Source organism: Sinohyriopsis cumingii, chromosome 10, assembly GCF_028554795.1.
Source record: "Sinohyriopsis cumingii isolate HCF-2022 chromosome 10, ASM2855479v2, whole genome shotgun sequence".
NCBI classification, from domain to species: domain Eukaryota; kingdom Metazoa; phylum Mollusca; class Bivalvia; order Unionida; family Unionidae; genus Sinohyriopsis; species Sinohyriopsis cumingii.
Genome location: NC_142970.1, coordinates 32,243,737 through 32,256,797, shown reverse-complemented (window position 1 = coordinate 32,256,797; position 13,061 = coordinate 32,243,737). Strand labels below are relative to the sequence as shown.

The 13,061-nt window shown below is 35.8% G+C and overlaps 2 protein-coding genes across 2 annotated transcripts in view; both read right to left on the bottom strand.

Moving 5' to 3' along the window:
• Positions 1-9,575, bottom strand: part of LOC149789846 (uncharacterized) — a 43,932-nt gene extending 34,357 nt beyond the window's left edge. Inside the window, exons 1-3 of the mRNA XM_089971996.1 lie at positions 9,560-9,575; positions 9,092-9,351; positions 4,174-4,450 (exon numbers count right to left, since the gene is read on the bottom strand). Of these exons, the coding sequence (XP_089828122.1) occupies positions 4,174-4,450; positions 9,092-9,351; positions 9,560-9,575 (553 nt within the window). The remainder of the gene's footprint in view (positions 1-4,173; positions 4,451-9,091; positions 9,352-9,559) is intronic.
• LOC149789845 (uncharacterized) overlaps positions 1-13,061 on the bottom strand; it is a 244,281-nt gene that overhangs the window by 147,008 nt on the left and 84,212 nt on the right. The window lies entirely within an intron of this gene.

Sequence of the window (13,061 nt, the reverse complement as noted above, 5' to 3'; positions counted from 1 at the left end):
GAATTGGTGACATTATACAGAAATAGGTTATATGCAGTAAATGTTTTAAATATATAACATGATGTACGATGTTTGTGTCTGAGGCCAATTTCTAGCTAAAAAATACTGCAAGTTGTAACTCTGAAGTCCGCGGAAAGCCCATACAATCAACCCAGTAATTTTGCTTAAATTATCTACCATTGGATGACATTATTTTCTCACATTTTCTGAATGCAACACTCTGATGTTTATTCTTGCAGCGTTTGTAATGTTGAGAAAATCTGTCTTTTTGCCCTCATCTCTAAAGAACTACTTAAGGTTTTACATAGCAAATACATTCATTTCAGATACAAACATATGGTCACATTCATATTTTTTCAAAGAAGACATATTGTGATGTTTATTTCCTCCCAAGTAAAAACTATCCATCTGACATTCAATGTGACCACCATGGCAATCACCTTAAAATCCTTGTTATTGCTACTCCACCCAAACAAAATGGCATATAAACAATGGTTTTCTACCATAAGAGTTCTTATTATATGCTCATTTATTTCTCTGTTAACTTTGCATTGTCAGAATTGTTCAATATTTTACGATAATTAACTCGCGCGCAACTTCATATTGCACTCATAAAGGAACTACTTTCTACTGTAAACAAACAATTGATGCAGACGCTTGCTCTTTTGATTTGTAAACAAAATATTTACACTCACATAGTAGGTGCTTTACGTTTTGTTTGATGAAATTTGTTTCTGAATGAAGTAAAGCTGATGTTTCTTGGACCGCCACATACCAGCTGCTTTGGCACATTCCACGTTAAATTTGTTGATACAATGTTTCGGATTTAGGCTAGCTATACAGTAGATGCCAAAAAGGGTCTTTACACATAACATGCAAGTGACAAAGCATAAACTGTCTTCTTTAGCTGGTAATAAGAATGGCAAATAGATATACTTACAGTTTTACATCCTGAATTTACTCAAAATGTACTTTCTTAGATCTGCAAATTCAAATTACATGAGCAATGTCATAGGTTCTCAATAATGATTACACATTTTGAAATTGTACTGTAATTTCGAATATAAGTGCAATTACATCCTCCTTACTGCACTTAAAATGAAAAAAGCATTAAATTCCATAGCGCCTTTTTTGATAATTGCAATTGAAAGACTTCATATTTTTCCCACATTAAGATTTCAAACATTCAATGACAGAAACAGAAACACATTTGCAAATGTCAACACGCTTCTCCCTCGCTTCTTCAATCCGATATATTTTATGTGGAATTGTCACATATAAATCCAGTCCATAATCATGACATTTCGTAGAATTGACACAAGTACCAAAATCTAGTTATTCCAGATCGAATGGAAAAGTTGTTGCAATGCCCATTCATTCACAATATGACTCCAAATTTGAATTTTTACTAGACATGCCATTTTCTTCTGAAAGTTATGCAGAGCACGCAACTAAGTTCAAATTTATCTGGACGGAGTTATGTGCGCAGTAATAATGTTGTTGTTGTGTAATGGTGAATCTGCACTTGTGTATTTAGTTTGAATATGGCATACATTCAGTTACTTTGTTTCTTGTAGTGTATTTTCTTAATATAATTAAGCATTAGGTAGAATAAGAAAATGAGCATATAATAAAAAGGTTACTGCATTTGTATGGGAAAATATGAACTCGTTTTATCGGATGAATATACTGCACTCCCAAGGTCGTGCAATATTTCATCCGAAAAATTTGTTCATATTTTCCCATACAAATGCATTAACCTATAAATATCATGTCTGGATGGTCCACCTTAAAAGTTAATATCTTGTCTGGATGGTCCACCTTAAGAGTTCATATCATGTCTGGAAGGTCTACCTTAACAGTTCATATATCTGGTTGTTGTTGTTGCTGTGGGGTTTAAACCCATTTTTCAGCACACGATAGGCTATGCATGGCGGCCAGTATTAATGGTGGAGGAAGAACCCGGGAAAACCTCGGGAAGAACCACTGACCCACGAGAAGCTACTGGCAAGCTTTCGCACATACCCACATTAGCCGAATCCTAGACTCAAACCCATGTGCACAGTCATATGTCTGGATGGTCCACCTTAAGAGTTCATATCTTGTCTGGATGGTCCACCTTAAGAGTTCATACTGTATCTGCATGGTCCTTGATACAAATGAAGGCAATCTGACGTTTAATATAACCACAATAGCCATCTTTAAATCTGTTACTACATCATACTGGACGATCATATCAACATTGATGATATATTGAAGGTCTTGAATACAGATGGTGCCAATATTACATCATAGAATTATAAAAATAGCCTTTATTTGTATACTGTTACATCATAGAATTATAACAATAGCCTTTAATTGCATACTGGTACATCATAGAATTAAAACAATAGCCTTTAATTGTATACCTGTACATCATAGAATTATAGCAATAGCCTTTAATTGTATACCAGTACATAATAGAATTATAACAATTGCCTTTAATTGTATGCCAGTACATAATAGAATTATAACAACAGCCTTTAATTGTATACTGGTTGTATACTGACATAACATAGAATTGTAACAATAGCCTTTTTATACAGTATGGAAGTATGACCAATATGATGTCCTTGGGTCACCTGTAGAGAAATTGATGATATCAGTACGCCATACCAAGTTTTCCATAGGCTATATAGAGGATCATTTTAAAGTTATCCCATGGGAACAATTCCATAATCCACAACATCATACTCCATAACTTATGGTCTTATCTTAGTGACCCTAGATAACTCATTTAATGTTCCAAACCACCCTACTCCACAATTTAGGGGTTTATCTTAGTGACCCTAGGGGACTCATCAATATTCCTAACCAGAATACTCCACAATGTCGGGGCTTATCTTAGTGACCCTAGGTGATCTATTCAGTATTCCACACCATCATACTCTATAATTTAGGGGTTTATTATAGTGACCCTAGGCGACCTATTCTGCATTCCAAACCACCATACTCTACAACTTACGGGCTTATCTTAGTGACCCTGGGGAACCTATTCAATGTTCCAAACCACCATACTCCAAAACTTAGTGGCTATACCTTAGTGACCCTTGGGGAGCTATTCAAGATTCCAAACTGACATATTCCACAACTTAGGGGCTTTATTCTAGTGATCCAGGGCACCTATAGATGCTTGCAGAGCTATCACAGACCATATAAACATTTGAAGCTTTTGACTATGGACACCTTATAGACCATATAAAGGGGTGTACTCTTGTGAATATGGACACCTTATCGACCATATGAACGAGTGTACTCTTGTGACTATGGACACCTTATAGACCATATGAAGGAGTGTACTCTTGTGAATATGGACACCTTATCGACCATATGAACGAGTGTACTCTTGTGACTATGGACACCTTATAGACCATATGAAGGAGTGTACTCTTGTGAATATGGACACCTTATAGACCATAAACAGTCTTGTATAGTTGTGAATATGGACACCTTATAAGTATGTTTCCTTGTGAATATGGACACCTTATCGACCATATGAAGGAGTGTACTCTTGTGAATATGGACACCTTATAGACCATAAACAGTCTTGTATAGTTGTGAATATGGACACCTTATAAGTATGTTTCCTTGTGAATATGGACACCTTATACGGAAAGTTAGATACTGCTCTACTCCAACGCTCTATTCTGGTTACCTCATGACACCTAACATGAAACTAATATACGATGGCTTTTGGAAGGGTTTTTATCTGACTGAGATATGTTCCCAAATGAAAACTCAACATCAACGTAACTTGGCTTAAATGTCCACTGGTTTGAAATATCACCTGTCTTGAAAGACCACATTTTAAGGCATGAATTGACATTGCTATATAAAGTATATCTAACATAGATGACCACAATAAACCACTTTGTGTTAGAAGATTGGAGTTCTCTCCCCTCAAAATTGGCATGATGGTTTTAAAGTGTGACTCTACAATCATTACTATCCTAATCAAAGAAATTAAAATTGCAAAATTCATCTCAGTACTATTAATCATTGCACTTAAGAACATAATTGTTTAAATACCAGTAAATTTCAAGAATTTCACAATACTATTTCCACTGTACTTATGGGTATAATTGTTTAAACATAATTAAATGTCAAGAAACTAAATTTTTTATATAATCTTACCCATGGGCTGTAGTGACTGGTAGTGACTCTTCCATATGTGCCCCAGAAGAATTGGCTGCCCATTAAAATTGGTCTGGCCGACAACCCATGCGATGATGTTATCAGGTCCCGAAGAAGGTGCACTGGTCACGATCATGATATCTGTCTGTAACATCCGGGCCATCCCAACAACGACAACATGATCTGCCCATTCCCCGTCCTGGGCCATCCGTTCACAGTAGTCATTAAAGTTGCCAACAGATATGAATTCAGCCAAGTTTATGGTACCTTCAGCTCCCTGAGTAGTGGAGAAGCATTTTATAGTCTACAGGGTTACATCACATAGTCAATATTAGCATTCCTCATACTAAATTATGGGTGGTGATGGTACATTATACTACATCTGATGTGTTTTCATTGTTCAACCTCACTCTCAAGAAAACTATGTTTTTCTGTCATGATGTCATTTGATCTTTCCTAGTTTTGCTTCCACTAGAGAAGTGTATGAAAATAATCTTAAAGACTGTCATGGTCATCGATGAGGTAAACTGACTACATGACTTGCTACTTCATCCCACTGCAAGCGCATCACTGAAAGTTTTTTTCTGACACATATAAGCGTGTAAGGGTGTAAGTCATTACAGCGAAGGCCTGAAATGATGTAATTGCAGTAAGTGGGTAAGTTCAGCAAAATGAAGGCCTAGCATGAAGCTAATGAACTGTGTAATTGTGCAAGTTCAGCAAGTACAATGAAGGCCTGGTATGAAGTTGTTGCAGTGTGTACAGTGTAAGCAAAACAAGTAAAACAAAGATGTATGAATGAAGTCTGTAAGCATGTAATTACAGCAAGTAAAACAAAGATGTATGAATGAAGTCTGTAAGCATGTAATTACAGCAAGTAAAACAAAGATGTATGAATGAAGTCTGTAAGCATATAATTACAGCAAGTAAAACAAAGACGTATGAATGAAGTCTGTAAGCATGTAATTACAGCAAGTAAAACAAAGATGCATGAATGAAGTCTGTAAGCATGTAATTACAGCAAGTAAAACAAAGATGCATGAATGAAGTCTGTAAGCATGTAATTACAGCAAGTAAAACAAAGATGCATGAATGAAGTCTGTAAGCAGGTAATTACAGCAAGTAAAACAAAGATGCATGAATGAAGTCTGTAAACAGGTAATTACAGCAAGTAAAACAAAGATGCATGAATGAAGTCTGTAAGCAGGTAATTACAGCAAGTAAAACAAAGATGCATGAATGAAGTCTGTAAGCATGTAATTACAGCAAGTAAAACAAAGATGCATGAATGAAGACTGTAAGCATGTAATTACAGCAAGTAAAACAAAGATGTATGAATGAAGTCTGTAAGCATGTAATTACAGCAAGTAAAACAAAGATGCATGAATGAAGTCTGTAAGCATGTAATTACAGCAAGTAAAACAAAGATGCATGAATGAAGACTGTAAGCATGTAATTACAGCAAGTAAAACAAAGATGTATGAATGAAGTCTGTAAGCATGTAATTACAGTAAGTAAAATCAAGACATGGTATGAAACCATGGAAGGGTGTAAGTAAGTTCAGCAAGTGAAAAGAAGACCTCTTTATGAAACCACTGAAGTAAAGTTCAACAAGTAAAATGGAGACATGACCCTTGATAAACACTATACTGTCTATTGGTGACCTGATTATGAAGTAACACTTACTCCATAATAAACGTAAAGGCACACAGCTAGTGACTGCCCCACTAAGTTTTCTACTGACTCAGTTGTATCCCATACCCTATCTCCACACAAGCCATATACCTATTTGAACTGTGGTGTATCTGACTGTGTACTACCCCATACCCAGTCTCCACACAATCCATATATCTATTTTAACTCTAGTGTCCGATCCACTAAGTTTTCTACTGACTCAGTAGTATCCCATACCCCATCTCCACACAAGCCATATACCTATTTGAACTGTGGTGTATCTGACTGTGTACTACCCCATACCCAGTCTCCACACAATCCATACATCTATGGAACTCTAGTGTCCGTTCCACTAAGTTTTCTACTGACTCAGTAGTATCCCATACCCCATCTCCACACAAGCCATATACCTATTTTAACTCTAGTGTCCGATCCACTAAGTTTTCTACTGACTCAGTAGTATCCCATACCCCATCTCCACACAAGCCATATACCTATTTGAACTGTGGTGTATCTGACTATGTAATACCCCATACCCAGTCTCCACACAATCCATATATCTATTTTAACTCAGGTGTCAGATCCACTAAGATTTCTACTGACTTTGTACTACCCCATAACCTGTCTCTGCAGAAACCATATACATATATGAACTGTGGTGTCTGACCAACAAAGTCTTCTACTGACTTGGTACTACCAATACCCAGTCTCCACACAAACCATATACCTATTTTAGCTCTAGTGTCTTACCCAATAAGCTTTCTACTGAGACTCAGTAGTACCCCATACCCAGTCTCCACACAAACCACATACATATTTAAACTCTAGTGTCTGACCCATTAAGCTTTTCACTGAGACTCAGTAGTAGCCCAAACCCAGTCACCAAACAAACCATAACAGAACAGATTGGCTAGTATCACTGGTAGAGGAAGAACCCAAGAAAATTCACGGAAGAACTACCACCCCATGGGAAGCTACTAGCAAACTTTCTCAAGTACTCACATTGGCAGAACCCGAAACTCGAAACCGCACAGACAGAGGCGATATCAGTTAATGGTGGTAGCACTTTAAACCACTCAGCCACCTGAAGCCCCTGTTCCACAAAGTTTCCTACCAGCTAGGCAGTATTCCATACCCAGTAATTGAAATCTAATGTCTGTCCCAGCAAGTCTCCTAACAATCAGGCAGTATCCCATACAAAGTCTCCACAAATTTCATATACCGTGGTTCCCCTCTTATATGGCCACCCCTTCTGCAGTGGGAAAGTGGCCTTATAAGATGGGTGGCCTTTCCAGAGGGGGGCTAAATCTTTTGTGAGAAGTAAATGTAATGTACATAGTAAGAAAGCTACATACTTCAAAGCATTTAATATCTTTATTTACTATCTTCGTTTAAAAGTAACATTAATTATTAAAAGGTTCTTCTTGTTATAATAATAGACTTATTTCAACTGAATATCCATTAATCGTTCTTGTTCTTGGCAAAAGCATGATAAGCAAGCGGATATTGCTGTCATGCACATTGAAAACCATTCAAAAACGTCATTTAAATCTTGGTACATATATAATTATCTTTCAATTTGCTCCCTTTTCCCACTGCTGCTGAATAACCTCCTTGTCGATTATGACTTTGTGTATTCAAGTCTTTTCAACAATAAAATTGTTTTATTCGAGTCTTTTCTACATAAAATTGTTTGTCAAGTCCCCCACCACCACCTCACCTAATGTCATCAAGTAGAATAAATGACTTTCTTCTAAAATGATACGTTTCCGTTTACGTGATGACATATTAATGTTTGGTAATGAGTTATTCAGATGTTGCTAACTGTATGCAATTTAATTATGCAGTCAAAACTTTTGTCAAGTGGTCGAAATGCCTTCGTAAAGGAAACAATAAATGTCTTGTCACGTGATTTTTCGGTCTTTGTCTGGTACCCTGATCTGTTCAAGGTTAATTTCTGTGTGTGTTAATGCACAAAATCTATTTTTAGCCTATGCTGACTTTATGATGATCCTGACAATTATGTCCAGTTGTAATCATCAAAGAGAAGAACTCGACAGATGTGTGAAGCCCAAAACTCTATCATAACATTGTTGAGCCCATTTCCTGTAAATGTCGGCTTTTATAGACAATGATATAATATTAATATTAGTGTTACATGTCCTTCGGTCAACACGTTTTTCAGTAACGGAAATGACATTGGGAGACATGTATTGATGATAGTGATAATCTGATTACATATTTTATGTCACAATATGAATTAATCATTGGTTCTAGATACATTTTGTAAAAGTGGCTGCTTGTGAGGGGAACATGTTCCATTTTTGTACTAATATGCTGGACGCTGATCACGTTAGAGGGGTGGCCATTCTTGAGGGGCACTTTTGAATACAAACTTGTTGTTTCAAGGCATTCAGGCCATAAGAAGCAGGTGGCCAATGGTCAGGGGGGCCGTTCAAGAGAGGGACTACTGTATGTAACTGAACTCAAGTGCCTGTCCCAGTAAGTTTCCTACAAACTTGGTAGTTTCCTATACACAGTCTCCACAATAACCAATATACCTAATTGAACATTTTTTCCATTTGTGTCTGTTTCTCACGTATTTTACAAACCTTCATAAAAGTACCTCACAATTACAGCACACGCAATTTAAATTGTATGTATGTATGTATGTATGTACAAACACGCATGAATCATAGATACATTTTGTACAAGATGACTGATGAATATGGAATTAACTGTCTTGTACACATTTGCTTAAGATTTACCATCCATCCCATAATGCTTACATATTTGCTTATAACTTACCAGCCATCCCATAATGCTTACATATTTGCTTAAGACTTACCAGCCATCCTATAATATCTGCACAGTTGCTTAACACTTAGCAGCCATCCAATAATGTCTACACATCTGTTTAAGACTTAGTATACCTGTTATCCCATAATGTCTACACATTTAATTTCATGTAGCTGCTTCATTCAATCTTGGAAAATATTGGAAAATATAAAAAATGTCCCTCATATTCCAGACTCCTTTTACTTTTGCTTACCTATAGTCTACTGTCCCTCATATTCCAGAAATGTATAAACTGTTACTGGCCTGTAGTAAAGTATTAGCCTTCATATTCCTGAATGTACGGACCTTTACTTACATATAGCAAAATATCCTTCATATTCAAGACTCCATGCTTATATGTAGTAAAATGTCCTTCATATACTAGATTGCAATATCTTTTACTTACATGCAGTATGGTATTAGCTTTCATGAAGGCAACTACATCCTGGCGTAGTTGTTGTGGTGACCTTTGTACAGCACAATTTAATCGATGAAGTTGACTAGACACAGCCTCAAAGAAGCAGTTCCCATTACCCGGAGTTTCACCATGAAATTTCAGCCCAGCTCTTTGGCAGTTTTCTTCCAGAGTGCTTTGACTGGAAGAATCAACTTGTGTTGACTTCTTTAGAACTTGACAGAGCAATTCAGGATCTGAACAAGACACTCCTGTAAACAGAATTTTATGTCTGGTTACTTACTGGTGTTTACTGTTGATCAGAGAGAATTTCACTATTCTTGAGTTCAATGTCAGAGCCCAAAATAATATCGTACTATGTATTTGGTTAATACTAGTGATATGCATAATTTGTATATATTGTATGCTTGACCTTTATCCATGACTGAGGGTAGAGTTCTGGAAAACCTCACTACTCACCCAAACCAAAATGCATCCTTGCTGAAAGCTTGTGGCAAGCTTGCGGTAAGCTTGCGATAAGCTAGTTTGATGTTTATAAGCTAACATGGATGCTTGCGCAAGCTTGTACAAGCAAGTGCAGGCTTAGGCAAGATAGCTGGATATAACTGCAAGCTTGCACAAGCTTGCGCAAGCTTGTACAAGCTTTCTTGTTTGCTTCAGAAATTAAAACTAGCTTGCACAAGCTTTCTTGTTTGTTTCATAAATTAAAACTAGCTTGCGCAAGCTTACTTGTTTTCTTCAGAAAGTAAAATTAGCTTGCGCAAGCTTGTTTTCTTCAGAAAGTAAAACTAGCTTGCGCAAGCTTTCTTGTATGTTTCAGAAAGTAAATTTAAACTAGCTTGCAACAAGTTTCTTCATATATATATATATATATATATATATATATATATATATATATATATATATATATATATATATATATATATATATATATATATATATATATCCATTGCTTGTGAAAGTTTGAGACCATGTATCCAAGTAGCAGGCACCATCACTGTCACGCCCCTACGAAAACAAAGTCATGACTTGATGAACAATCATGAAGTGTTCATGAAAGTTCCTCAAGTAAGTTCATGAACTTCAAGAATTTTGATGAATCATGTACTTGAAGTTCATGAACACACTGATGAATTTTTATGAAATATTATAATATCTTTGAAGTTCCTGAAATGTCATGAACTAATGGTTCATGAACAATTCAAGTACTTTGATGCAATACCATGGTATTTCTTTAAAAAAATGTATATAAAATATCTATATCATTATATTCATAAAATGTTCATGAAAATTTATCATACAAACTTCTCACAATATTAGTGAAATTTAAATAAAGGTGAATTTTTTCTTCTTTTTTAAAATGATATACTGTATAAAATGTTCATACAGATCTTTAATTCAATACTTGTTTACTTAACCTGAGTATTTCTGGATTAATATGGGAAAATATTTTCTGGCCAGCATCAACAAAATGTATTTGCTTTAAAAAGCTTTCAATGACTTTGTCCTAACGTTTCTTTTCTTCTCTCCATTACTGTTATAAACTGCATATTCTATTGACTTAGTCACTGGTTGCCAATTTGCAGTAAAAACCGAAATATATTAACAACGATTATTCTGATTGGATGACTTTGAAAAAAGACGTGATATGATTGGTTAATATACGCGCGCGATTTCAACAGTTAAGCTTCCTCAGAAACCAAAGATCATGCAGACCGTTAGGCAAAAACCTCGAACAAAAACCGTGGACTCCATGGAATGGACAGATGAGAATATTTTCAATATCATTTTTTTAAAGTAAGTAGAAGTGCAGAGAAGCGACTTTGAAGAATGTGAAGGAAATGATTTGGTGAGAGCAAAATTAGGCGGAAAAGCGTACCAAGCCCGGATGACCAGAATTACGGTGAGTATCTTTTTCTTGGTCATTCGTGATTATTTCAGTAGAAGTTATATGGATATTTTATTGGTTTATATATGTCATCATATTATTTATAACCAAGCTAATGACACGATTTTGTTCAGACCTAATTTAAACTTGCTCATCGAAGTTTTGAAAATCACTAAACATTATCACCCCCACCCCCCCAGTTCTCGATACCAGACGTGGTTCGATATCGATAGGAGTTGAGATGTTCGAGATCGTTTTCTTTTACATGACATCATTATTTCTATAATCTGATGAAATTTCGTAATTTAAAAAAAAACCTTAAGAAAATAGTTAATGCGTGAAACTGTTCACAATAAAAGTGCAAATAACAACGTGATGAAACCGGAAGCAGCTATACGCAACATGCGGAGTCGGAGTGGTTGCATTAGTGACATACTAAGGGCCTATACCACACAAGTCTGGCGTTTATCAATAAAAAATGGCGAAAATATTTGAAAGCATGAAATAACCGTTATCTGTAATATATACGCTTATTTAGTGTAACGGTGTTGTCAAAAAAAATGTCATATTTTACTGAATAAAACATCCGTCTCCTGTGACTATACCTATGGCTAGACAGATTCAGTTAATATAAAACAGTGACAAAATTCTGCAATAATATAAATGCTCAGTATTATGTGTAAGGGATTAAATCATTTTTGAGTTGGATCATATTATTCCAGTAAGTAAAGTGGGGTACAATGATAATGTGCTAAAAGCTAAAAACAATGTTGATCAGAGATTATCTGTAATTAACTAACTTTACCTTTTTTTCAGACCAGACAGCAGAAAAGTAAAATTGTTAGAGGATGAAGTTTGTAGGTTAAGGATGAAAATTTGAAAACTGGAGGATTCAAGGTGGAAGAGACATTAAATTGTGACTGCTGCAACAATGTTAATGATCCAAACAGTAATCAGATGGAACAGCTTAAGCTGCAGAAGGAGACATTCAGTAGTGACAATGGACAGGATTTGATTAAATTATAGACCCTGAACATCTTCACAAAAGAGTTATCAGACAGGTCAGTCTCTGGAAGAAGATTGGTCAGGAGAAACCCCAGCTGAAAGACAGCCCCATGACGATGAAATATGCTTCAACAGTTGATTGCAGGCAACTGCCCCAATATCTCTTGAACATTTTTCAAAGAAAAATTACAGAACATACAAAAAGTGTTGCTAAGGGTAAAAAAGAAAGAATATCACTTGTCAGTTTAAATTTATTTGAAATCAAATACAGTTTTTAAGATAATATGTTGCATTTTATACTGTATTAACCCCATCCCCCATCTAAGGTTATTGTATGATTCAGGATGAATAGGTATTTGTGACTTGTCAGGTTATCATATTTTGTTTTATAGGCACTGTTCGTGAAGTCATGAATCATTGAGAAACTTTGTTCATCATAGTTCATGAATATGTTCATGCACTTGTTCATGAATGATGATGATCCAATTTGTGGACTATTTTCAATTCATGCACATTCTAGAATAATTCATGAACCTTTTGATGAACTTTCATGAATGGTTCTTGAACCAAGTTCATGAACAGTTCATTCATTATTCATGATCATTTCATAGGGGCGTGACACTTGCAGCTAGGGGAACACATAAAGCTTCTGCAGCCTTGGGTAAGCTTGCAGTGAATGAATAAACTTGAACAATGGAATTAAACTTAATGTTTTGGCAGAACAGATTTGTTTTCCACTGCATTGCAACTATAAGATTGCATTATTTAATCATTAAATATGCAGATTACTTCATTGGAATGTAGTTAAACTTTGCAATATATTATGATAATTTGGTCCACCAGGAGCAGTTGAGTCTAAAATGCATTTTTGGACAGGGGCCTTCGGACTCCCAGACCCCCCACCTTTCACATTTTCAGGGGGTTTTTTGGAAGGGGGGAAAACACAATCATATCTGATTTTTGAAAGCCCAGATGCTTGTAGCAAGAAATCTCTGCAAGCTTGCAACAAGCTAGTAACAAGCTTGCGCAAGCTAGTAACAAGCTTGCACAAGCTTGTGTATACTTATT